General features: G+C 41.0%; 1 protein-coding gene across 6 annotated transcripts; it reads left to right on the top strand.

The window, feature by feature from the left end:
• On the top strand, positions 1-27,711 carry Mospd1 (motile sperm domain containing 1). 6 transcript variants are annotated; one of them, NM_001014107.2, is made up of 7 exons: positions 1-74; positions 4,918-4,956; positions 13,174-13,427; positions 13,515-13,590; positions 15,231-15,448; positions 24,421-24,582; positions 26,283-27,711. In NM_001014107.2, exons 3-7 carry the CDS (start codon positions 13,274-13,276, stop codon positions 26,312-26,314), a joined length of 642 nt encoding a protein of 213 aa, NP_001014129.1. In that variant the 5' UTR covers positions 1-74; positions 4,918-4,956; positions 13,174-13,273; the 3' UTR covers positions 26,315-27,711. The 6 variants fall into 6 exon arrangements, with proteins under 6 accessions (NP_001014129.1, XP_087456132.1, NP_001421023.1 ...); XM_087600006.1 differs by having other exon boundaries at positions 24,421-24,473; positions 26,283-27,708; NM_001434094.1 differs by lacking the exon at positions 4,918-4,956 and having other exon boundaries at positions 24,421-24,473.

Below are 27,711 nucleotides of genomic sequence, written 5' to 3'. Positions count from 1 at the left end.
AGTGCAGTCTGGAGACTCTGACAAAGGAGCAGGGAGCAGTCGCAGCTGCTTTCCGAGGAGCCAGTGTTGCTGAGGTGAGAGTCCCTCAGTGTCCCGTCACCCACTTCCTCTGACTTGAGGGAAAACGTGGAACTTACGTGCTGAGACCCCCGATGTAGACAATGCCAAGTACCCGTAGCCAGTGCTTGGCTCTGTGACTGACAGCAGAGCTGCTCAGTGCCGGGCTGAGGTGGGTGGCGGGGACCAGGCAACGGATCCACCGTTCTCGGACTGCTGGTGGCCCTTCCGCGGGGTCTCCAGGGCCAGCAGAACTGTATAGCTGCCCCTGCCTGGGCGAAGGCAGCCTCTGAAGCCTCCAGCTGCCTGCCTGACATAGTTCAGTTGCCTTGGGAATGCAGCTCCAGGGACAACTCTTTGGCGGACATTGCCTGGAGGGCTATGGGAGGGAAGTCAGTCGACTCCCCAGTTCGGGGTGACTCTGCCCTCGCCCTTCCTGCAGTTCAGCCGGTCCCCTCCGCGAGCAACTGGACGGAAACGGGGCGGGGGGCGGCTGGAGCTAGGCGTCCCAGGATGGCTTTGCCTCAAGGGGTCTGAAAAAAGGTGGAGAAACCGGGAGGGAGGATGGTGGTCGAAGCAAGTATCTTCTTGGAATTATATAGGGGAGAAAGGAGGTAAGTGGCCTGTATCCTAACTCCTCCCTGGACCTCTGCACGGCTCCTGATGGTTGCACCAGCTGCTCAGCTGTAAACAGGCTCACATGACCAGTTTCACATGGAGCCGGGTAGTGTGGCGATAGAGCTGTAAAGGCTGGGCCCCAAGCAGGTGGGGCAGAAATCTTACGGAGGAAGGTTTTAGCCCCTCCCTAGACCTCAGCCCCTAATCTTCTGTTGTTTCCCTCTGAGGAAAGTAACTGACATTTGTCTTTCTCCCACTGAAGTAGCATTGCTGTCCCAGAAGGAAACTTCATTTGGGAAAGCCACAGGGCACATAAGAAGTGCAAAGGGTCCTAGTCTTCTGTCCTTTAAGAAAATCATTAGAGAAAGTAACCCTGAAAAATTCAAGTTCCTAAATTTTGCCTAAAAGGCAGTCCTGTTCTTTTGGAACACTTTTTGTTCTTAATGGGAATTCCAGACAGAAGGAGAAAGTCTACTTTTTCGGGAAAGGCACATATGGGGTTTAATACATTCCTAGTGACGAAAATCTTGTCCACACTTCCTGTAAGTATTTGGAAATCTCTTTGTCTATAAAATGCTACTTTCAGGAAATTGAGTAAGGGGTAGACAGTCGGCTTTTCAATTACAATTACACATATATGTCATGTATTTGGTACAGATCAGTGGTAAGTTTGGAGACCAGGAAATGTGACCAAATGTGTCTTTAAAGTTGTTCATCTGTATTCTTAAACAGGATGTGAGATTAAACTGGTTTCTGAAGGATACATAGAACTCACAGAGCAACATAGGTTTCCTGATGGGTGAGATACTTAAAATTTTAGAATTTTTCAAATCTGTGAAAGACCCCTTTTACTTGTAATATACATTCGAGTGGAATATGCGATATTAATATTCTATGGTAGAGTAGTAATCCCTTTAAAGGCAAAGTCATGTTTATTGTCAGCTATGTTATATTTTTTTCTCATAGAGGATTTATATGCAAATTCACTGTTTGAAAACATAGCAAGAAACTACAAAATGCATCCCATTCCTTCCTTAAGCCTAATACAGACATTTATGGGCTGAGTGTACTGGCATGGCACTTTAATCTCAGCACTCGGGTGTCAGAAGTAGGAAGGTGAATTTCTGAGTTCTAGGCTAGCCTGATCTTCATAGAGAGTTCTAAGCCAGCCAGGCCTACATAATGAGATGTTTCAAAATATTGCTACCCTTCTCCCACCTTTAAAAAAATGGTTTAAGATAAGCTGGGTAGACTCCGTCCCGAGTTCTGCATATGGTTCCAGTACAGCCAACGCTACAAAACAGAGACTTTTGTCTCAGAAACATATGTACATGCATGCATGCACAAAAGCAAAAAAAAAAAAAAGATTTAAGATAGGAAATTGAGAACATTTTATAATCTTTCCTAAAAGCTGGCAAGGAAGATTATGAGTGATATTCTAAAGACTGTCTTATCACCCCTTAACAGTCCGGAGAATCTTGAATCACAATAAATATCTTAAGTGATTTATTTCTTAAATGTCCACAATTTCCTCATGTCTATTATTTGGCTTTTGTTTTAATCTCTATGGACCTCTGTAGCCCTCAGGTTACCTAAAAGTATACAGTTTGGGTGGGGGTAGGGATGGGAGTTGAGACAGTCTTACTAGTAGCCCAGGCCAGCTTCAAAGTCTAGACATTCTATCTGCCCGAAGCTTCCACATGTTGGGAGTAGAGGTGTGAGGCACCATGCCTGTAAAGTGTACAGTGTACAAGTTATATCATAGAAGAGTCTTGTGGCAAGTGGCTTGTGTGATTTGGGGGCTAGCCTAGTCTACATTGTGAGGCTCAAACCACCTAGGATACATACTGAAACTCTGTCTCAAAACAAAATGATTCTCAGGATGTAAAATAGTCATGTGGGTTGACCTGCACCTGCCTTGCTTTACATCAGGTAATTGAAGATGGTTCCAGCTAAATCATACCTCTCAAATTAGAAATAAAAGATCTACTAGGCTTTCTTGACCTTCAGCGTGTAGCCCAATAATTCTTTCAATTTGGTTCAAACCTCTTCCAGAATTAAGCAGATTCTGCGATTTTAGTGACAAGATTAGAAAGGGGGTGAGTCAGTAACCTCACTTTGACTGTGCCTGGCTTTGATCGTCTGAACCAGTGCTTGGCTTGCAGCTTTTTCATGTTCAGAACTTGTTTGTGTCAGCACATCCTGATATAATCAGTCTCAGAGACTGATCCTCACCACCTTAACTCAGAAAATATGAATATGTTAATATGTCAACCTACTGGCTTAACAGTGAGAGGCAGAAAAACCAAGTATTCCAGAAGCGTCATGTACAAACTAAGACAACCTTTGCTCTTGACTAAAACACAAAGAAAGTGCTCGCCTCCTCCCTTTTTCTGGGGTCTATCGATTGACAGATTCAACAGGACGACAGCTTTTATGTAAGATCCACTGACACATTTGTATGACTGGACTTTAGTCACCTGGCTGACCTTTGGTCACTTAAAACATCTCTTACATCTAACTCCATTCCTACTGCCTCAGCCTCTGCTTACATCACCTTCTCAAACCATAGTCACCCAGCAGTTTTTTTTTCCCTTGTAACTATCCTGCAGTCAGGTGTTGGACTTGGAGAATCAATCAATGGCCACCACTCACCTACCTCCAAACTCATCAGGTCAGTTTCTGTTCCTTAAAATCCTTCAGAGGTTTCACATTGCCTGTGGCAGTAGCTCTTGAAGTTGGTGCATCCGAGAATTACCCAGATAGCTTGCTAAAAACAGGGCCAGACCCTACTCCCACCCTCTTGATTCAGTGTGTCTGGGGAAAGAACTAAGAATTTCCATTTCTGGGGTTGGGGATTTAGCTCAGTGGTAGAGCGCTTGCCTAGGGAGTGCAAGGCCCTGGGTTCAGTCCCCAGCTCCGAAAAAAAGAAGAAGAAAAAAAATTTTCCATTTCTGACAGTCTCTAAGCATAGGGAAATTAATTTGGCTTTCCACAGTCTACCTCCAACTTACCTTCCCAGTCTTACTTGTTACTCTGCCCATATACATATTTAAATCATATTCAGTGCCAGCACTCATGATGGGTACCCCTTTTATACCTCAGCACATCCTTTTTGCAATTCACCACCTTCCACTCCTGGTGTGGGCTGCCATTTTATGCTCCAAAAGCAAAGCAAAACAAAACAAAAACCCACCATGTTAACTGACATTTCAATATATGTCCTAACATCTCAATATCATATTTTATGGTTGCTGTATGATTTTTTTTGGCTAGGCCAGGTTTCTGAAGGGTGAAAATACTATTTTGATCCTTTCCATAGTTCCTGCCCTATTTATCTATGTATTTATGTATCTATCTCTCTCTCTCTCTATCTATGGCTAACTATATGATGAATAAATTAAAAAGATTATTGTTTTGTTTTGACAGAGGGTCACTAGGGCCACTATGTAGCTCTGGCTGACCTGGTACTAGCTTTGTAGATCAAGCTACCCTGATTCAGAAATCCTCCTGCCTCTGCCTCCTGAGTACCAGGCTTAAAGATGTGTTCCAACAAGATTGGAATAAAAGACTTAAAAACTCCGTGTGCTACATGTAGCAGCATACAGATTTTATACAGTGAATTAATACAGATTTTTTGCATGTCTTGTAATAAAAAAGATACTAGAATGTTTTAAATTGTGGAAGTAATGCCTTAATTAAAATGGGGAAGTAAAGATAGTTTTGTTTTACAGGATATTTTGGTGTGTGTGTGTGTATGTGTGTGTGTGTGTGTGTGTGTATGTGTGTCTGTGTGTTTGGTTTTGTTTTGAAATAGGGTTTCACAATATAGGCTTAGCAGACCTAAAACTCATGTGTGGACCATGCTGCCCTCTAACAGAGAGCTGCTGTCTCTGCTTCTTGAGTTCTAGAATTAGAGGAGTACACCATCACACCCAGCATGTTTTTTGTTTGTGTGTTTGTTTGTTTGAGGCAGGGTCTTGCTATGTAACTCTGGCTGGTCTAGAACTCACTGTGTAGACCAGGCTGACCACAAACTTTGTAGTAACCCTTCTATATCTATCTACCAAGTGCTGGGATTGCAGGCATGTGCCACCACACCCAACTATACAGTTACAAAAAGACATTTCTATAAGACATTCATTTTTGTGTGGTGCATGCTCGGCAAGTTCTCTACCACCAAGCTCCTTTTTTAAAGGTTTTGCTTGCTTATATGTTTGTTTATTTGCTTTTTTGAGACAGGGTTTCAATATAGCCCAGTGAACTCACTATGTAGCACAGGTAAGCCTTGAATTCACCATTCTATTCCCTCGGCTTAGTGTTGGGACTATAAGTTTATATCACTAATTTTACTTATTTTTGAGACAGGATCTTACTTTGTAGCCATGGTTGGCCTAAACTGCTATGTAGACCAGGGTAGCCTTGAACCCACGGAATTTTACTTGTCTGTGCATCTCAAGTTCTGGGATTATAGGCATTATACACCATGCCGGGGCACTAATTTTATTTTGATATGGGTCCTTGCTATGTAGCCCAGATTGTCCTTAAACCTGTGGCCTTCCTATCCCAGCTCCCTAAGATGCTAGAATTACAGGCCCATTCCACTGCTCCTAACTGTGGTGTTCTTTTAAAATCTTAGAGCATGGAGTCAACTTTTATTTGTTGAATGTGGATTAATTTATCACTCTGTATGTTTTGTGATAGTCAGCTCCAGAAACATAACACATACCAAAAACCTAAAAAATTACCCATTCTTGAATAATGGACACTAAAGTATAAAATGAACATTATGATATAATTTGTGGCCTAGGTGATCAACCATTAACTCTAATAGATGATACTGGAATTTATACTTTGCTGCTGGGTTTTCAGCTTGACAGAGAAAGGGCTTTTATACTAGAGTCTAAAGCAGTAAAACTTCTTGCTCTTTCCTAATTTGCATTTTCTTGGTTTTAAGCAAAGACTTTACCCAGTGGTGGAAGACCAAGATAGCTCCTGCACTTAGATAAAAAGGGGCCTGGACTAAAGGTGTGGCTGAAAAACGGAATCACTATCTAGAGCCAAAGATATGGAGTCTTAGTAGCTGGCCCTATGTGGCTAAGCAGATGGGTCACTAATTCCTGTGGAGGCTAAACTTTGAACAAGGCTTAGCTGTTTTGTTTAAACATTTATTTGTGTGTGCCTGTGTGTTGTATATGCATACACACTACGTGTGTGCTGGGGCCCATAGAAGCCAGAAGAGGACATGGGCTCTCATGATGACTGGAATTCCAGGTTGTTTTGAGACACTGGATGTTGGTGCTGACAACTGAACTGGAGCCGTGCAAGAGTAGTGAGTGCTCTTAACCTGTGAGTCATCTCTCTAGCCCCATTCTCAACTATTTTTACATTTTGAACCATAGTAGTTAGTACAAGAATCCAGAAGCACCTACTTATTCCCTCCTTACAGGCTTCATTTTCCAAAAAGGAGAGGAGGAAGAATATACTTCAATATAGATTCCTGGCTTGATAAATAATAGTCCCGATGTTCTAAATCTGTAGTGTTGAAGTCTATAGCGAACTCCCCTGCTCATCCCAGAATCTTATCCTTTCTCTGTTCAATGCAAAGTGAGGAAAACAGCAAATATCACAGCCGTGTGCAAGGACCAACAGCCGATGTGGTGCCATCCACCTGTGATCCCCGCATTCAGGGAGGACCTGTAGTTGGAACCTAGCATGGGCTGGACAGCAAGCCCCTGCCTCAGACAATCAGGATAAACCATCCAGTGTTTACATTGCTTCCTGTGGGAGAATAGTTTGTAAATCAGTCGCAAGGTGGTGTTCACACATAAGGTTTTCTTTCTCATTTTAATTAGGAATGTTCTGTACTTTAAGGAACAGGGTCAGGAACAAGGCTGTTTCCCATATCTTTTCTCAGTGGGACTGCCTGCCTTTATGGTCAGGGGCATGTTGGAGCCTTGTGGTTTATAAACACTTCTGCCCCAGATTGACTCAGAGGAGATGGAAGGGAAGCAGAAGGCAGGGAGAGAATTAATAATGATCCCATCACCCCTCCTCTCATCCTAGCCTATGACCAGCAGCCGCCTATCTGTATGCAGTAACCTTTAGCTCCTTTTATGGAAACAGCCATTCACCTATCGAGTACACATGCCTGCTGATGAAAGAGCTGACTATTAGTAGACACCTGGAGGAAAACCAATGAGCCCAGTGTCTTCCAAGTGCCTGCACTGAACTTGGGTCTATCATGAATGTAAAACAAGAGAATAATGTGACATTAGGACACCAAGAACATTAAAAATACAACATTAATGCCAGGCGTAGTAGCACAGCCTGTAATGGTAGCACCTGAGAGGGAGAGGAAGGAAGATTAGGACTTAAAGGCTATCCTGGGCTATGTGAGACACCGTCTCATAAAAAAATACAGTCCATGTACAAGGCTCTGGGTTCAATATCCAGCACAGGAAAATGAAACAATAATGATAAATTTAAAGTTTGGGTCAGGCTAATTGAAACTAATGTAGCTACAGCACAGTAACAGGGGTAGGACCTTCTAACTGAGATGTATAGAAGAGTGGGAGTAGACAATACATTTCTCTCCCTAATACCCTGAGCAAGTCTGGGAAAATGTCTTAGCCTGGGCCTGCTTCCCTTATCTGGGAGATGCTAACACACTTTGACTTGGTACACACTAGACTTTGGGGCAACTGATCTGCCTTAAGGACTTTTGTTGTTTTAACCAGCTTAGTATATAGCCTTTCCCCTGAAATTTTGCACTTGATCATTTTGTAATACGGAGTAGGGAAAAGAGAAAGCATTAGTCTCCAAAAACCCAGCAACCACAGGTGAGTGTTGTGCTTCTAGATTCTTGTTGACAAAGCTAATGCTACTCTGCTGACCTGGTGCTAATTGTAACTTTATTGGAACTCCCTGGTTGGAGTTGAGGAGGCAACTTCTATCTTAACCAAGATAGGTGGTGAATGGGGAAAAGGATAATGAAAAGAAACAGCAAACTGCCCAAAAGCAATTAAACCCTTCTTTAATGCTGACAGTGACATGGCCTGTTTGTGATCCATGGGGCAAGAAGTACATCTTTAACTCTCAAAGAGAAAGAAAGCCTCAGGATGCAGAGGATAAAACTGTCTTCTAAGCCTGTATCCCAAGCTAATAAAATTCCTACTCTGACCTGTGCCAACAAAATTCTCCTTAAAGTTAGAACAAGCCTGGCACTTATCTGTGTGGTTATTTATTTTTACTTCATAGTAAGATTTGTAAGCTATCTCATTCCTTTTTTTGTTTAGGATAGTTTCATTCTGTAGTCCTCTTGCCTCAGTTTCCCTACTCGGATGGCATTTGCCACCACAGCCACATCCTTGTTGGATTTGTTCAGGAGGTCTCCTGCATCAAAGTGGATGCCTGCATTTTGTTTCTGTCTTCTGTTTTTATTATGAAAAGAAATGTTATTGGGGCAGGTGTGGGGTGTAGATTATGGTATTAAGAGGAATCCCTGGTTTTGTTTTCCTTAGAAGAGTTGTTTAGTGTTTTATCAGATGTCTGTTGTCGTTGTAGTTGGAAAAGCTTGTCTAAAAAAACAAACAAACAAATACCACATGGAGCCTGTAAATGTTTTTTGCACAACCTGTAAAGCATTCTTGGAAGTGGCCAGTAAAAAAAAAAGGGGGGGGGTGGGGTGGGGAGGGGTTCAATTTTTAAAAATGTAACTGTGTCATTATTTACGTATGTAACTCTTACCCTGTTCTCATTACACCATTCTGGCAAAAAAATGTAGACACAATAGTTCCAGTTTTAGAATAAATAACAATTTGGATTGAAAAAAAAGGACTTGAAAAGTATGTATTTTAGTATTTGTTTATGTATTTGTTTGAAGTGGGGTCTCGTGTAACCCATGCTGGTCTAGAACTCACTGTGTAGCTGAGGCTGGCCTTGAATGCCTAATCTTGCCTCGAATTCTGAAATGCTGGGATAACAGGTGTATATCACCTCACCCAGGGTTATCTTTCATGCTTTTATCTTTAAAGTGCTCCTTTTCTCAGTTTTGTTTTGGAATGGGGAAAAGCATGGTCAAGCTTGAACCTAATTTTACCTGTTTCTTGTTTGTGGCTATATAGTCTTATTTGTTACTAGAGATTGAGCCTGCACACGTGCTAGGTAAGTGTTCTATAGCCCAGTTCACTTTAGTTTTGATACAGAGTCTAGATATCCAGACAGACCTTGAATTTGATATCATCTTGTTCTAACTTCCTAAGTAGCTGGGATTATTGGCCTTGGCCTATGTCAGCAGCTTCAGCTTTATTTTTCCTTGGGAGGCTCTATTCATGTCCAGCTATACAAAGAGCATTCTCTATTGCTTTGACAGGTATCTCGTATCCCAATGAATGGATACACCAGACTTTAATAAATCCCCTATTAATGAAGAGCTGGGCTGTTTCCATTCTTTTGCTATGAACAACTGGCTTATATTGAGTAGCAAGGTCTTTTCAGCGAGCTTCACATAAATCATTTCCTTTAGTCCTCAGCACTTCATACAAAAACTTTCACATATAAAGTTCACACATGTAACTTCACACACAGTGGTGGTGGTAGAGAAGGGTGATGATGATGATGATGATGATGATGATGGTATATGTTCCAGAAATACTCTAAAAGTAAAATCTGTTGCTTTGAGGATATGAGCACCTCATCCAGGCAGGAAGCTCATTGTTCCAATATATATCCCCATCAGTAATATAATAGTATGCCTGATTTCTCTTACTGTGCATTGTATCAAGTTATTTTGTTTATGGTTTTGTTTATTTTTTACTAATCTGGTATCCTTTAAAACCTATCCTAGCATGTGTTGTATTGTATGTAATTTGTATTTGTCTTGTGAGGTTAAATGGCCTTTTGTAAGATAAGTCCCTTTCCTATAAAAACTATTTGCTTTTCTGTGTGTGACAAGCTCTCCTGTAGTCCAAGCTGGTAGGGCTTCGTTTATGTATTGCTATAGACATAAGGCTAAGTTTAAACTTCTGAGCCTCTTGCCTCTGTTTCACAAGTGTTTAGATTACAGGCCAGCCATGTGTAATTTATGTAGCTAAATGTGTCAGGATTTAGTTTTATGTCATTGTTAGCCTGAGAGAATTTTTTTCATTTTTCTGGGTTTTTTTTCTACTGTCTTGATGGCTTTTCTTTCCCCTTTTAACATTCAAAGTTTTAATCTGTTTGGAATTGCCCATGGTTTAGGAGGTAAATGCTTAAATTCAACTTTATTATTTTCTAGACAGCTCCCCAGCTTGACCAGTACTTACCGGTTATGTCTTCTGTAAATCAGAGCTGCAACCTTTTAATCATAAACTCCTTCCCTCAGAACCAACCTTTACAATTGAGTCACAGCATAGCATTTAATGATGTCAAATTTGGATCTGTTTAATAGCAAAGTTTCTTAAGAATCAAATTATAGAGCTTCTTGTTTTCTTTATAAAAAATATAGTAAACTTCTGAAAGTGCATTATCCGAATAGAAATATGTGTGTCTTGGAGCAAAAGAAAGTAATTCAAAGCCCTGTGTGGTGGCTTATTCCTAGAGTCTCAGTACTTGGGAGAATTGCTGTGCAATTGGGAACAGATTGACCAGATACCTTGTCAGGAAAACAGGGGGAAGGGCTTGGGGGAGGGGCAGAGAAGAATGGATGGGAATAAAAAATAAATCAGAAAATGTATTAAATTAGAATAACTTAAGTCAGATGCTTTTCAAAATATTCTTTCTCTTGCAGAAATATTTTTGTATAGTGGAAGGAATACTGGGCTAATTTAGGCAGGAATCCTGATGATACTGTTTTGTTATTTGTTTGCTTGTTCATTTCAGTCTGATGTATTCATAATAGATCACCATTACCACCAATAAGAGGGGACACTTAGCACTTATGTATAGTCCTTACAACACTCTAAGAGCTTAGCAGTCACTCCGTCTATGTAGTCAATGTAAGTCTGAGTAATCTGTTAGGAATTATACAAACATTAGATATTGTTACTCATGAAAGTGTCAACAGATCGGTCAACATGTTGAAAAACAAGCTCAGGAACAAATCCAACATTGTCATGCTCCCAAGTAGTGGAGAGAGGTCTGACATATTATCTGAGGCAGCCTGGGGTTGTGTGCCTTCAGATTTCCATCCTTCTCATACGAAGCTCTCTTGGTCAATGTGCCCTCCTCCTAATGCTCATGTACACACTTTCCTGGTTTTCCTTTTTGAGACAGAGACAGAGACAGGGTATAGCCCAGGATAGCTTCCAATTGTGGATTCTCTTGCTTCGACCTTCAAAAGCCTGAGACTTACAGGAATACAAGAGAACACCTCACCTCCAGAGTTGAATTTTTCTTTAGTCCTTCCTTTTATTCTTGCTTGGTTTTGAGACAGGGTCTTATTTATGTAGCCCTGCCTAGCCTAGAACTTGCTAGGTAGCCCAGGCTAGCCTCAAAATCAGAGAACCACCTGCCTATTCCCTCTGAGGGCTGAGATTGAAGGTGTGGACCACCATGCCCAGCTTTGAATTAAATGTCTTGATGGCAGAACTTGTGTATGACTTCCGCCTACATTTTTACATATGCTATTATATCCTATTTTGGTGAAAGTTCAGAAAGTCTCAGTAAGGATCAGAGACCTGGCAGCTGATAAAACTAAATAATGGATTCATTGGTTATATTCCCTTTTAAATATATAGGGAACTCAACTTACAGTAATGGTTTAGAGCCTATTTTAAAAGTACAGAGTGGAAACCAGACATTTTGTGAATGTGTTAGACTTTTCACTTTGTTAGGTTGGTTGGTTTTAGAGATAAGAGCTTTGGTATGATGCCCCAGTGACCTTCAAACTTACAATCAGTCCTCTCCCCTTAGGCTCCCAAGTACCACAAGTACAAGTTTGCATCACCTCGACTAGCCCAAGTTTGTATTTTGGGGGCATGGTTTCTGGGGATTGAGCCTTCAATGTTAATTTTTATTGTTGTTCCTTTTCGGGGGCATAGTGTGGTGTCACTAATGTTGATCTCAAACTTTTGATAAAGCAAAGAATGATTCTGAAGTTTAATCTTGCCTCTGCCTCTTGAATGCTGGGATCATAGCAGGTTTTATGTAATGCTGGGAATTGAAGCCAGGGTTTTGTGCGCGCTAGGCAGGCACTCCACCATGTACTGTTATGTTACTTTTAGGAGGTTTGCTAAATAAGAATATTGATTACAGCGAGGTTAGGAAATAAAAACACAAACATCACATTAGAACAGGGAGACTTCTGCCAGCTACAACTACTGGAACACAGTCAAGAACCCCAGAAGGAATCCAAAAAAGCCTCTGAAGTTGGAAAAATCCCAGCTCTCATGAAGACTCTGTAACTTGCCATTCAAGTGGGGGAATGGTGCCACATGTGCCAAAGAGCACTTCGCAAATTTTCAAAGAAAGCTCTGAGGATTTCTTAGCAAGTATCATTCTTTTAGCTCCGAGAAGTCTTGATGTTTTGGTAGAATAAAAAGAACCATCTTCCTCACACTTCCATAGAGCACTGTATAAATCACTATTAACACCAGTGTAAAAGTGACTCTTAAGTTTTTCTACAAGAAATAATGGAATTTTTTAGGTTTTTAAAAAGAGATTTTATGTTTAGTGTGTGGGGGATGCCTAAGGAGGCCAGAAGAGGACATTGGATCCCCTGTAGCTAAAAGTTACAGATAGTTATGAGTCATTTAATATGGGTTGGGTTCCAGAAGCTAAACACTGGTCCCTCTAAAAGAGCAGGAAGTACTCTTAACAGCTGAGCTAGCTGTCTCTCCAGACCCAAGTTTGGTTCCTAGCACCCACACAAACTACCTGTAACTCCAGGTCCAGGGGGTAACCTGCCCTCTGCAGACATCCATATATATACACAAACACAGACACAGACACACACACTATCAATCAGTCAGTCTTGAGGGAGGGGCTGGAGAGATGTCTGATCTTCCAGACAACCCTGATTTAATTCCCAACACCCATGGCAGTGCACAACTGTGTAGCCTTGGCTGACCTGGAACTCACAAGCGATAAAAACCTGCTTCTTCCTTCTGAGTGGATTAGAGTCATGTGCCACTACACCCAGACTGCTTTTATTTATTTGGTCTTTCTTTTCTTTCTTTTCTCCCTCCCTCCCTCCCTCCCTCCCTTCCTTCCTTCCTTCCATCCTTCCTTCCTTTCCATCTGTCTCTGTGTGTGCATGTTTTCATACATGTGTGCACATGTGAGTGTGTCACAGCGAGTGGGGGAGTCAGGACAGCTTGTCTGGACCATTGGTTCTTGCCTTTCACCCTGTGGGACTTGTGGATGGAATGTGGGTCATCAGACCTGGCCTGGAACCAAGCATCTGCTCCCACTGAGCCGTCTTGCTGGTCCCTAAATGTGCTTTGTTTGTTTGTTTTTGTGGAGTGACTGGAGATCTCAGAAAACCAATATCATGCAGTTTGTTTTTCTCATTTCTAGATTGCCAAAATGCTTTGGAGTTTTTAACTGAATCTAAGAAAGTCCAAAATAGACTTGAGACTGTAAAGACAGAAGCTGCAGCAAGGGGGATACAGTGCCAATGCATCAACAAAAAAGACAACCAGAGTTAGTGGAAGGGAATCTTCCTGTCTTTGTGTTTCCCACGGAGCTAATATTTTATGCAGATGATCAGTCAACACATAAGCAAGTGTTGACTCTGTACAATCCCTATGAGTTTGCCTTAAAGTTCAAAGGTGAGTCTTCTAGCTTATAAAGTTTTGACTTTTTCTACTAATTTTTTATTTAATCACACTAATGGACATTATGACTTTTTCTTTCAGTTTTGTGTACGACTCCAAATAAGTATGTTGTCATTGATGCTGCTGGTGCAGTGAAGCCACAGTGCTGTGTGGATATGTAAGTCAGGGTCTCATCCTGGTAACACATTCTCAGTGTATGGATATGCATGTTTTAACTTTAAAGCACTCCCTTCTCAATGCTAGCCCTAAGCAATGTTTCTATGCTTTTTGATATGGGGCTCAACGTTTATCAAAATGTAAGCAGTTTCTGAAAGAATAAGGCAATCAAATACTTAAACAATTTGTGCCTGGAATTTTTAAAAAATAATTCCTCATTGTTCTAACATAGGCAGTGATGTGTATGGTCAAGTTCTGGTTATTCCTTTAAATTTCTCTGGCTATGATAGAGAATTTAGCTTTCTTTGAGACATCCTGCTATTATAGTGACATTTGTGAAACAAATACTACTACATTCTAGAACAACAGCAGTATAAGATCATCTGAAATGATTCAGCTAATAAGCCTGCAATTGAATCTAAACAGGAAGCAAGTGTGTATAACTACTCATCTGTAAAAGGTTATCTGAGTGCTTCCAGATAATTTCATTTTAGAGTGTCAGATGAACGGTTGTTTGCTCAAGCTGTTCATATTTAATCTTTACTTTAGAACTGGGGCTGACCAGATGAATCCACCGGCCAGCCTTTAATTTAAGCTACTAAGTCATCTGCATTTGTCAAAGTTTTCTATGAGAAGCAGAGTTATTTTCTCCTCAGCTCAAAGCCATAATTCAGGGGTTCTCAGCCTACGGGTCATAGCCTCTTTAGCAAATGTCTATCTGTGAAAAATATTTGCATTATGATTTATAACAGTAGCAAAATTACAGTTCTAAAGTAGCAATGACAATAATTTTAGTGTTGGGGGTCAGCACAACATAAGGAACTGTGGTAAAGTGTCACAGCATTTGGAAGGTTGAGAAACACTGCCATAGATTGTCTTTTAAGAACAAGTTTTTGCACATTTCTTTCTGTTGTCATTCAGTACACGGTAAGCAAGGACTATTCCAAAGAAATGCAGTCTTGGGCTGGGGATTTAGCTCAGTGGTAGAGCGCTTGCCTAGGAAGCGCAAGGCCCTGGGTTCGGTCCCCAGCTCCGGAAAAAAGAACAAAAAAAAAATGCAGTCTTACTAAGTAAATGCACTACCCTTGACCTAATTGTTTTGCATTCCCTAAGAAGTATCAGGCACAATAAAGTGAAGATGTCTTACTTCAATAACGAGTAACAATAGGAATGTATTACATGTTTGTGAGGAAGAAACTATTTTATATGTTTCAATTTAGAAAAGAAATGTTTAACGGATGTTCAGGAAGAAATTCACTGCTAAAGGCAAAGTTCTGTACCATTCTTTTACTGAAGACTATGATTGTGGGCCAAGGCCATAACTCTATAGTAGACTGCTTGCTTGTTTAGCTTGCTTGAAGCTTTGGGTTCACTCCTCAGCCACAGCCACACAGAAGACTTTCATTTATTATATGTTTTGACTGTGTGTGTTCATCTAATATTTCACAATTGTTCATTTTCTTAGAATACGATTTTTCCCCCGAGTGTCATTAGCAAATTTTGAGTATTAGGTTATAGTCAGCAAGATTATTTTTATTATTGCTTGATAGGCCCCAGAAACCTCAACAGATTTTGTTATTATTGTTGTTGTTGTTGTTGTTGTTGCCATTATCATCATTATTATTATTCTGCTGTTTTCAGTGTCATTCGTCATAGAGATGTTCGATCCTGTCACTATGGTGTGATAGACAAATTCCGTCTCCAGGTTTCGGAACAAAGCCAGAGGAAAGCCTTAGGAAGGAAAGAGGTTATTGCTACTCTTCTCCCATCTGCGAAAGAACAACAAAAGGAAGAAGAGGAGAAGAGAATAAAGGAGCACTTAACCGAGAGTGTATTTTTTGAGCAGTCCTGTCAACCAGGTAGTGTTGATTTTATAGCCTCCTTACATCTCCAACTTTAATCATGAGCTAACAACTAACACGATAACGACATTAATCCTAGTCAGCGAAGTGGAGCTTAGAGAAACAGGTACTTGAGACATGCAAGAGGCTGACTGCCTCTGGCCTTCAAGGAAGAGAGGAACACCCTTTGTATACATACACTCAAAGAGTGCAGGTACCATACTCTATAACACCAGTACAGTTCAACACTTATGTACTGCTGTCTATGGCTTTCCTATATCCTTTCTCAATTAATTAGTTTGAAGGAGGAGAGAAATTCATTTTGGCAATAGGCCAAGCTTAGTGTGCTATTCATATTATTTTGAAAAAAATCTCATTAAAGTTGAAGTTAATTAAACTAAGTAGATTAAAATATCCCCTGGGGGCTATTAATTGAATCCCTCTCCATTCCTCATTTCCTTCCTGCTTAGATCTTGAGAATCGTTATGATATATACTTTCAACAATGACACTTTCCTCATCTCCAACTTTCAGACATCATTCCTCCTTCCTCCCAACTTGTAATTGTTGTCCTTTGATTCTCTTAGAAGAGTGGCGAGATAAAACTTTCCATAGAAAAACAAAGGGCTTTTCAGAGTGTGATATTTGAATGTGATAGCAGCTGTCTGTGAAACCAGAATGTATAGTTAGGAGCGGTGGCACATGCCAGTAGTCCCAGCATGCTAGAGGCTGAAGCAGGAGGATTGCCATGTGACTCTATCAAAACAGGAAAGGGGCTAGGGAAAGGCTTCAGCAGTAGAGCATGTGTCTAGCTTGAGAAAGGCCCTAGGCTCCATCCTCAACACAAATGAAGAAGAAAACATTATATAAATATGGTACACATATGAAGTTGAAAGTAAAAAGTAAAGTAAAGACAAATAGGAAAACAATTGAAGCTTATGTCAGGGAAATTTAGCAAATGTTCTTGTCACTGGATCTGTAGCGGTGTGCTTATCTTCAAGTGGTTATTTTAGGAAGGCAGGAAGTGCTATCTCTGGTGTGGTCCTGCAGTTTTTCCCGTCCACACAAGGAGTGCCTAGACTTTCTGCTTAATGCTAGGAGTATGGATTAGGCCTTAGCGTCCTGGCAGAACTTATTCACTGACAGGACCTTCATTTTCTCTTTTGATGAAAGAGAACTTTGACTGGTACTGCACCAGCTCTTTAATCCTAACCCCTTGGGGGGTGAGAGGTGGCAGCAACAGGATTGCGAGTATAATCGATCCTTGGCTGCATAGTGCTGGAGGCCCGCTTGGCCTAACTGAGAACCTGCCTCAGAATTCAAAAGAAAATCAAAAAAAGGAGAATCTCTTTGAAATGACATCTTGTCAAATCAATATTTTGAAGGTGTTTACTTAATGAGATAAAATATTCCCACTTGAAAATGCTCCCAGAACAAGAAAAGCCATTGAATATCTTTTTCTTGACACTTAACGAATAATTAGAAGTAAAGTCATTGGGGTTCAGTTTTATATTTAAAACACTGAGCTGGGGTTGGGGATTTGGCTCAGTGGTAGAGCGCTTGCCTAGGAAGTGCAAGGCCCTGGGTTCGGTCCCCAGCTCCAAAAAAAAGAACCAAAAAAAAAAAAAAACACTGAGCTATTTTTCCGTTTTTATTGTGTTATTACTACATAGTTATTTACATGTATCAGTATTGTGCCTGCGTATATGTTCGTATGCCATATGTATGCCTGGTACATATAGAGGCAAGAGCACATCAGATCCTCGGGTAGTGGAGTAAGAGACGGTTGTGGGCTGCCCTGTCTTCGGAACTGAATCCTGTCCTCTGAACTGAATCCTGTCCTCTGAAAGAGCAGCGAGCAGTACTTAACTGCTGAGCCACCTCTCTATCCCCTAACTTCATTTCTTCACTAGAAGTTGGGTGAAAGTCATTCTAAAGGGCTAAAGATACACACACGCGCACCTGCACAGAGAGGCAAGGGCAGGCCGATAGACTGGCTAGGGAGATGGCTCGGTGGGGAAAGCACTTGCCATACAATTGTCAGAACCTAAGTTCGAATCCCTCAAAGCCATGTAAAAGCCAGGTACAATAATGTATATTGGTAATCTTCATGTTCCTACAGTGAGCTGAGAGACAGACAGGACAGGTCCTAAAGGCGTGCAGGCTGGCTAGCCCAGGCTATAGAAAGGTTAACAACCAAGAGACCTTGTATCAAACAAAGTGGAAGGCAAAAGGTTGATACCTGAGGTATCCTCTGACTTCTGTGCACACAATTACATGTGGGTAGCTGCACTCACACAAGTGTGTGCATGCACACTCATACACCAAAGCTACATAATTACAATAGCGGTGTGTGCCTGTCTGTGTCTATGTGTGTATCTGTATGGCTGGCTGGATGTTTGGAACAGTGTCTCATTCTGTAGCCCAAGCTGTCCTGAAATTTATAGCAATCCAGCCTCTGCCTTCCAGGGACAGGGATTATAGGTATGAGCTACCATTCCTAGATTCATATTTTAATTACTTACTTGATTAGTGACTTATGTTTACAGAGTTTGACTTTTGTTTTACTTTTTGAGACAAGGTCTCATAATGTAGCCCTAGTTGCCTTGGAATTCACTATGTAGACAGGGCTGGCCTCGGAGTTCTTAATCATCCTGCTTCTGCCTCCTGGTGCTGTTTTACATGCAGTTGCCACTGCTCTCGGTCTTAGTTTTAGAATGAACATTAGCATCTAAAGTACAGAGCTGTCTAATTGTAACCTTGCTGCAAGTGGGTGAGTTATAGGAAGGCCGGCACAATACAAGGTGGTCTCTGGTTGTGTCCGGATGCTCTCTGATCTTGTTCAGCATTATGCACACAGAAGTTACGTGAGAACATGTGGACTCATTGGTGGGTAGGCACCCCACTTTATCTCACTGTGTGCCAGTAAATAGAGTAAAAATAATGGTTTGTGGGGTCGTAGGGATCAAATCCATGAGGTTTGTTACTAGACTGAAATGTTAAACAAATTGAGATTGGCTTTTTGCTTTAAAAAAAAAATATTTCCCAGGAAGTTTTTAAATGTTATATTCTGCAAGCTGCTAACTTAAGTAAAGCAGTGCCATGTGGCTCACTGTTAGCTGGAATGGGTGGAAGAGTACAACATGAAATGTTAGGATTTTAAAATGTGTTGAAAGCTACACAGAGGATACCTCTAATCCTAGTACACAGGATCTTGAGTTTGAGGTCAGCCTCGACTAAATAGGGACATCCTGTGCCAAAAATATAGAAGTGAGTAAAATAAGAAACTGTCTAGACGTAATGTATGAAACCATGTGGCAGGCCAAGCATGGGGACATGTGCTTATCATCCCAGTATTCAGAAGGCAGGCCGGCCGGCATAGGAGGAATATTACAACCTCAGGCTAGCCTGAGCTCCAGAGTTACACCAGCCAGGGAGACAAAGCAATGTCCTATCTGCTTTTTATATATTTAAACTATTACATTACTTTGGGAAGAGATTGACCTCAAGTGCTGAGGCACATATGTAGGGGTCAGGGGACAAGTTGTGGGAATAGCTTCTCTCCTTCTACCATGAGAGTCCCAAGGATGACTCAGGTCATCACACTTGGCAGCAAGCATGAGTTCTACTCAGCCATCTTGCTGACAGGCATCCTCGGTTATGTAGGGAATTCAGGCTGGGGCCACATGAGAACCTGCCCCAGCCCCAAACTACAAAGACCACACAGCAATAACAAATTTTAAAAGAAAATAAAAAGCACCTACAGTTTCATTTACGTAACAAGTTGGGTAATGTAAGTATTGCCTGCATATAAAAATAGTTTTATATTTTGTGAATATTTTCATGTAACAGAAATAAACTAAATTTAAGAGAAATACATAAAATGTGCTTTTATAAAATACTAGCCCAGGCTATTAAGGACATATTTTAGAAGACAGCTGAATAGTGGTAGAGTTGTCTTAATTACTTCTATCAATAATGAACTGCAAAGGCTTTGTCACATACATTTGAGCCTGTGCCTTCTGGCTTTGGAAAATTGTGTTCTTTGTTATTGTTTGTAATATCAAAGTGCTGAAAATGATCTGAAAGGCCACCAATTGGGAACTGATTAGATTATGACTGGTTTTTAAAAATATTCATTTATTATATATAAGTACACCATTGCTGTCTTTAGACAGACCAGAAGAGGGCATCACTGGATTCCTTTACAGATGGTTGTGAGCCACCATGCGGTTGCTGGGAATTGAACTCAGGTCCTCTGAAAGAGCAGTCAGTGCTCTTAACCACTGAGCCATCTCTCCAGTCCAGATTATGGCTGCTTATGTGATAGGATGCCATGCAGGCATTTACAAGGTTCTGTTAGAATGAAGTTTGTATACTTAGTGAAAAAAGCTTCAGATAGTGGGCCAAGAGCACTTCCTGCTCTTACAGAACACCCCAGCATCCACATGGCAGCTCAGGACTGACTATAGCTCCAATTCCAGGGAATCTGACACCTTCCCTGGCCTCCATGGGCACCAAGCACACACATGGTGCCCAGACATATACACAGACAAAATGCTCATATACATAAAATAAAAATAATCAAATCTTTTTCAAAGTTTTAAGTACATTACTAAGTAGGAGAAGCAATTTTAAAACTTAGGTACTTTTTTTTTTTATCTTTGCATGTGTAGGATGTGTGTGGGGCGGGTTCTTTGGTGCAGATATAGGTGTAATATATGACATTGTAGAGGTCAATCTCTTGGGTCACTCTGCCTTGTTGGAGGCAGGATGTCTTGCTTACATCTGTGTTCATCACATCTGTGTTCACCAGGTCTCCCTTGCTGTTGGAATTACAGACAAGTTTGCTGCATCGAGTTCCATGTAGGTTCTGGGGATTCAAAGTCCAAGCCCTCACACTTGATATAACAAGAACTTCATCCAGAAAGCCATATTTCAGCCCCTAGTTTACATGATTATATGGGCATTTATGAGATCTGAAAGTTGTTAACAGTGCTCTCTGTAGGAGCATGAGGGAGGACGATTGTTTTCTAGGATTTTATTTTGACAATTTTTTTTCTTCAGGACAAGGTTTGACTCTGTTACCAAGAGTAACTTGTTTGACAAGAAGACCCAAGGCACTCCTGATTTCCTGCCCCTTCTGTTTCCCAAGTCTAATTAATGCTGTGGGCTGCCATGCCCAGCTTGGAATTTCAAGGCTAACTATGAGTCTCGGTATGAAACCCAGACTGCCTGCAACTCACTATGTAGTGCCCAGCCTGGCCTTGAATTTTAAGCCATCTTCCTGCCTCTGCCTCCCAATTGGTTGGATTATAGGTATGTGCCCCCACCCCCAGCTCTTTGGAATTCTCTTTGTGGATAGTTGTCCTTTTCTTTAAAATCAGTCTTGCAACAATATACATAATGGATTTTTCAGTTATTTATGCTACTGTTTCATCCCATGCAATGATTACTAGGAAATCTGACTTTGTTTCACCTATTTGGCTTTGGTGAAGTCCAATTAAATTTCACGATAGCTAAGGTATTAATAATTTAGAAAAGTTCCACTTAATAATAGAATGAACAGCATTATTTCATTAATAAAACACAAATTGTATAGCTCTTGGCTATTCCTTTTAATCAAAGGAAGATTAGTGGGGAAAGGTACACAGTAGAAAAATGCTGTTACTAGGTGATTAGTAAAGGAACTCTAAGGAGCATAACTGATAGAAAGAATGTGTGTGTGCGCGCGCGCGCATGTGTGAGTGTGCGTGTGTGTGCATGCTTATGTGCATGTGTGATCTATTATATACTATAGTGTAAAATATACATAAGGATTACTTAGGGTGACTTGCTGTGGTCCTAGTAGTATAGCAGCAATAGTTGTTTCCTGACAGAAAAGCCCAGGATCCAGTAGTTGTTCATTCCATGAAACATGATGTCTTAGCTGTTACAATCTGATGTTGGAGTCCTAGGGACATCCTAGAGCTGCCAGTTTATGGTCCACATTGGAATCCTGAACAATTAGATTATAATACCAGCAAAGGAGTATGGCGGGATACATGAGCTTGCCAGTAAGAGTGAGGGCAAGCAGACAGAAATGACAAGCTTCCATCTCCCATGTCCTTTTATGTGGGCTGCTACCAGAAGGTCTGGCCCAGATTTAGGGTGGATTTTCTGACCTTGGTGATCAGGAATTTGAATGGGTCTCCCACCTCAAATAATCCACCCAAGAAAATCAATTCACAGTGCGCCTAACAGCTTAGGTTTTAGTTACGTCCAGGTGTAGTCAAGTTGACAACCAAGATTAGCCATCACACTGGGTTTCCTCAGAAGACAGATGTAACGTATAGATACACACCCAGCCTGCTTGACAACAGATTTGCTTCGTGTGTGTGTGTTTAGTATTGGTAAGTTTTCATGGGTGCTGAGCTCAAATTCAAGTCCTCTTGCTTATGTAGTAAGCACTTTCCCCAGTGAATGATCTCACTAACCTTATATATTATTTTGAGACAGGCCCTCACTAGAGTGTTTAAGCTGGCCTCCTAGTTTCAACATTTGAAGTAGATGGGATCACAAACCTGTGTCACCATTTCCTTGGAATAGATGGGGTTACACATACGAGCCACCATGCTTTGTTGTAATTCTTTTTTTTTTTATTGTAAGCATATTCAACATGAGGTAGTCTGCTATCTGGGACAGGCTGGTTTTGAACTTGTGATATTCCGACCTCAGCCTTAATTATTGGAGTCTGTTGTTGTTCTTGTTGTCGTTGACACAGGGCTGTACTAGGTAGGCTTGGATGTTGTGAAACTTGCCATGTAGATCATTCTGGCTTCAAACTCACAGCGATCTACTTGTCTTTACTTCCCAACTGCTAGAATTAAAGGTGTGGGCCACCAGACACTAAATATAGGTCCTGTGTTTAGAGTGTGTCTTTAGACAGCCATATAAATCTCATATAACCGAGACTTGTGTGAACTGAATTGAAACTCATTTTAGGTTCTTCTTCCAGGTCCTAGAAGCCCCAATTCTGATTCTATGAATTTCACTGTTTTAAGTCCCCAGTCTGTCCCAATTACCCCATTATTTTATTTACTTATTTATTTTTCTTTATTGGATTTTTTTAAATTTACATTTCAATTGTTATCCCCTTTCCCATCCATAAACCCCCTATCCCATCCACCTTCTCCCTTATTCTATGAGGGTGACCCCCCTCCCCAGCCACCCCCCTTCCCACCTCCCCACCCTGACATTCCCCTATGCTGAGGGTCCAGCCTTGGCAGGACCAAGGTCTTCTCCCATTGGTGCTCAACAAGGCCATCCTCTGCTACATATGCGGCTGGAGCCATGGGTCTGTCCATGTGTACTCTTTGGATGGTGGTTTAGTCCCTGGGAGCTCTGATTGGTTGGCATTGTTGTTCTTATGGGGTTGCAAACCCCTTCAGCTCCTTCAATCCTTTCTCTAATTCCTCTAATGGGTAATTCCTCCAATAGGGACCCAATTCTCAGCTCAATGGTTTGCTGCTAGTATTCACCTCTGTATTTGTCATGCTCTGTCAGAGCCTCTCAGGAGCCAGCTATATCAGGCTTCTGTCAGCATGCACTTCTTGGCATCAGCAATATTGTCTGGGTTTGGTAGCTGTATATGTATGGAGTAGATCCCCAGGTGGGGCAGGCTCTGAATAGCATTCCTTTAGTCTCTGCTCCAAACTTTGCCTCCATATCCCCTCCTATGAATATTTTTGCTCCCCCTTTTAAGAAGGACTAAAATATCTGCACTTTGGTTGTCCTTCTTGAGCTTCATGTGGTCTGTGGATTGTATCTTGAGTAATTCCAGCTTTTGGGCTAATATCCACTTATCAGTGAGTGCATGCCATTTGTGTGTGTGTGTGTGTGTGTGTGTGTGTGTGTGTGTGTGTGTGTGTGTGTGTGTGAGAGATTGGGTTACCTCACTCAGGATGACATTTTGTAGTTCCATCCATTTGCCTATGAATTTCATGAAGTCGTTGTTTTCGATAGCTGAGTAATATTCCATTGTGTAGATGTACCATGTTTTCTGTATCTATTCCTCTGTTGAGGGCCATCTTGGTTCTTTCCGGTTTCTGGCTATTATAAATAAGGCTGCTATGAATATAGTAGAGCACGTGTCTTTGTTATATGTTGGAGCATCTTTTGGGTATATGCCCAGGGAAGGTATAAATTACACATTATCTGTGGGGAACACATCTAATGCACAGTCTACTTCAGAGTGTTGGTATTTTTCTCTTGTGATTGCTGTGCTGACTGGATGCTCCAGCTCACTGCTTAAGCCTAGTATCCCACCTATCATACCACATGTCAGTAAAGCCCGGGAGCGCTTGGGGTGTGGATTCTATAACACCTACTACATTCATATCAGTGTACAGTTGAGCCATCTTAAGTCAGGACTTGCTGGGATATCCAAGTAATCCACTGGTGAAGAAGAATAGGGTGTTGGATATCCATTTGTTTCAAGCACATTCTTTTAGAACTATCTGAACGCTTTCTCTTCTGTGTATGAACTAATCCAGCAGTCATGCATACACTTGAAATCCATGCTGGGTATGGTGGCACATGCCTGTAATCCCAGCACTGGGGAGGCAGAGGCAGGTGGATATTTGTGAGTTTGGGTGTCCATAGCAAGTTCCAGGACAGCCAGAACTATATAGAGACCAAAGAAATGAAATCCTACAGGTATTTGTGATACATACTTGTAAAACTATTTTCTACTGTAGACTACAGTAGAGTGTGGAGTTTATAATCTGTTCTTTTACTACCTCCCATAGCCATTTAAACAAGCCAGTGGATAATGACTAAAGCTTACATGATGGACTTCTGTATATGCAGGATGTAAGTCTTCATGGAATTAGCATGGTGGCGAAGACAGAGGCAGAACACACATGCGGAACACTGATGCCTGCTGGCCACTGTTTGTCTTACTCGTTGGTTTTAGAAGCTCAGAGATTGTTGTCCTTTTTTTTTTAACAGAAAACAGAGCAGTCTCTTCAGGACCTAGTTTGCTAACTGTCTTCCTGGGAGTGGTATGTATTGCGGCCCTGATGCTGCCTACTCTAGGGGATATGGAATCGCTGGTGCCTCTCTACCTCCACTTAAGTGTGAATCAAAAATTAGTGGCTGCTTATATCTTAGGTAAGGGTTTTAAAGATGCGTTGGTGCTCGTGTGTAGGGGCTTACTGATTTCTACTGTTACAGAATGTGTGTAAAATACAGTCAGGCGTAGAAGTGTGAGTGGGAGGGAGAGAAAGGATTAGCAGTGCAAGGTCATCTGGCTACAGAGTGAGTCTAAGGCCTGCTTCCACTATAGATGTCTTGCAATAAAAAGTCTTTACTGACTGTCTCCTGTCCCATCTATGATGCCAATTCTTTCTTGTACTTGTGCTCAGTGTTCCTTGGAGTGCTTTTTTTTTTTATTTTTGAGCCAGGATTTCATGTAGCCCAGGCTTTCCTTGAACTCTATATAGCAGAGAATTACCTTGACCTCCTGCTCTTTCTGTACTCACTTCCCCAGAACTGGGATTACAACCATGCACTGCTACACTAGGCTTTCTTTTTTTTTTTTTAATTTGTACAATATATGCATGTGCTTGTTTATTTGTTGTTTTCATTTAGAGACAGGGTCTTACTCCAGTCCATGCTGCCCTGCAGCTTGTTATGTATGCCAGGCTAGCCTCAAACTCAGCAGGAGTCCTCCTGTTTCTGCCTCTCAGGGCTAGAATTACAGGCATGTACCATCATCGCACCTGGCTTTCTGTTCTTAATGTCAAAACTGCCTTTCTGTCTCTTGTCTCTCCGCCACTTCCCCTATGACCTTACCCCTCAGACCATCCATCACATTGCCATGAGGTTGATCTCCCTACTGTTTCAGTTTCATGATGTCTTTCTACTCTAAAAGATCTCCATTCAGTCCCCCAAGTCCATGGGATAGAGTGGAGCTCCATAGCTTGGCATTTACAACGGGGCTGTCCTACAGACCTCACTCAGCCAAACTCTAGCTCTTCTGCTTTATAAATCCTTGAACAGAGCCTTTCCTGAAATGCCTGCTTTCTTTCTGAAAATTTTCTGCCCATCTTCAGGGGTTTGCCTGGGCTTTTATGCTTGGAGACAGTGTTTCTTCTGACCATGTCAGTCCCAAGTACTCATCTTCCTTTACACTGCTCTGTTTTAATTCCTCCCCAACATTTATTAAGACTGTGTGCACAAGCCAGTGTGGTGGCACACTCTTTTAATCCCAGTGCTTGGGAGGCAACTTGATCTCGGCGAGTTCAAGGTTAGGCTACTGTACTGAGTCAATTCTAGAACAGCCAGAGCTATGTAAAGAGGGAGGTCTTGTCTCAAGAAAAAAAAATCACACCAAACAAACAACCCAAACCAGAGGATGGAACATATGCTTACTCTCTTGAATGGTTATTGGTTTAAATGTGAAGATTCTCAGGGAAAGTGGGAACTATATTGCTGTGTCTTTCTGGTCTTAGGGTCCTGATACTATAGGCTGTTGAAGTCCCTTTGGTTTTATAGACACTTTAAAATGGCATGTCTGTTGTTATTACAGCAGATGTGACTGGATAAAGTAGGAGGTATATTTGATGGTAGGATTAGCTATGACCAGACATAAGTGATTTCATTAAGTCTATCCAGTGACTGTCTATTGTTGTAAATTGGATTTCTTCTGTATAATATCACCTAAATCCAAATTGACTTTGAGCTCTTGGTCGAGTGCCTGCCTGTGGCCCTATATTTTATTTGCTTGTTGAGTTCCAAACAATTGTTTGTTGGATGGAAGATTTTAAAAAATGCATTTCTCTAACTGTCCTTCATTTTTCCCCTTTCAGGTCTTATCACAATGGCTATACTTAGAACATGAACAAGGATTAAAACTGACTTCTGAAGTAAATTTATCTTAAAATATGAATGTGGACTGCCTTTTATCTCTTCCACTCCATTAACACACTACAAATTATGGAATGATTATAAATAACTGCAAATGTATAATATATATTTTCAATTAGTCTATAATTTTATTTGAAGGACTGTAGCACTTTATGTTACAGACAACAAAGATACTTCTGAGCGATTGATATCTAGGAAATTATTTGAAGACATTCTTTTAAACTCTATACCTATTATGCAAATAACTTTAGTTCAATGTTATTGTTCTTCTTTTGATTTCGAAGTCACTTTGATAAGGGTCATGGGTCCTTCAAAGTTTAAGGCCTATATGAGCAACTGAGCTGATTGAACATAAAGTGACATTGCCTAGACACAAGCACCGACATTACTATGTAAATCATAGACTTCCTCCTAGCATTACAAGGAGTTGCTGCCAGGTTTCTTAAGCGAATATATTATAGTCAGTGTGTGAGGGGGTTGGAAACATAAGGTACTTACTGAGGGATCATGCTTACCCTGGACTCGTGACAGAAGACAAGATGTTTTAAAATTATCTCGTGAACTTCAGGACAGGCTGTCGTTCAGAGAACAGGCCCCTCACAGAAGTAGATTGCTTTCCCTATTTGGCCTGAGAGTTCTAAAGAAAGGTAGGCATTTTTAAAATTAATTGGTTCATCCTGGTTTTACTTCTGGTTAATCCTTAATGTATTAAGGGGAAAATCACTTTTTGGTTTTCTCCCAAGTCCCTTGCTTGCCTGAGTGTAAGTGACTCACCCTGGTTAGGAATGTCAGATGACAATTAGTTTCTGAGGACATGACTTTTTTTTTTTCACTTTCAAACTCTTAAGCCAAGTAGAGAAAGCCCTAAATACCTGTGTCTATTTTATATCAGTCACTGGGACGTTTTTTAAGTTTTTATTTATTCAAGTAAATTTACCAAAAAAAAAAAAAAAGCCCCCTAAGCACAATGACTTCCATTTCTTGACAGTGTTCTCTGGCGTCTCACGTCTGTGTGTTTAACTGTTGTCACAGCAACTGATCTTCCTCTTGGGATTTTTATCTGAAAGCACAATGCATCGAGTCTCTTGAAAATCGAATTCTCTTGTAGCTCTTTTTATGGAATAAACTTTATGCACTGCTAACGTAACATTCTCAAGGAATAGACATAAACACAAATGTATGCCTGAAGCTGATTTTTTTGGGGGAGGGGGCAGGAAACGATACTCTGCTTCTAGAAGCTTTTTGTTTAGTATTTCATAAATCATTGTTTAACCATTTGTGTGGAGCATAAACTATTCAGTGGATCATGTCTGTACATTGTGTAATGACTGAAAAGCACATAAATGAAATCTACTTTGAACTCAAAAAGAA

Source organism: Rattus norvegicus, chromosome X, assembly GCF_021556685.1.
Source record: "Rattus norvegicus strain SHRSP/BbbUtx chromosome X, alternate assembly SHRSP_T2T, whole genome shotgun sequence".
NCBI lineage: Eukaryota > Metazoa > Chordata > Mammalia > Rodentia > Muridae > Rattus > Rattus norvegicus.
This window is presented reverse-complemented; position numbering and strand designations above follow the sequence as displayed.

Coding starts and splice junctions, on each gene's coding strand:
- Mospd1 (NM_001434093.1), top strand. CDS start 13,274: ATGCATCAACAAAAAAGACAACCAGAGTTAGTGGAAGGGAATCTTCCT. Junction 15,449..24,420: donor TGAGCAGTCCTGTCAACCAG/GTAGTGTTGATT, acceptor TTTTTTTAACAG/AAAACAGAGCAGTCTCTTCA. Junction 24,583..26,282: donor AGTGGCTGCTTATATCTTAG/GTAAGGGTTTTA, acceptor TTCCCCTTTCAG/GTCTTATCACAATGGCTATA.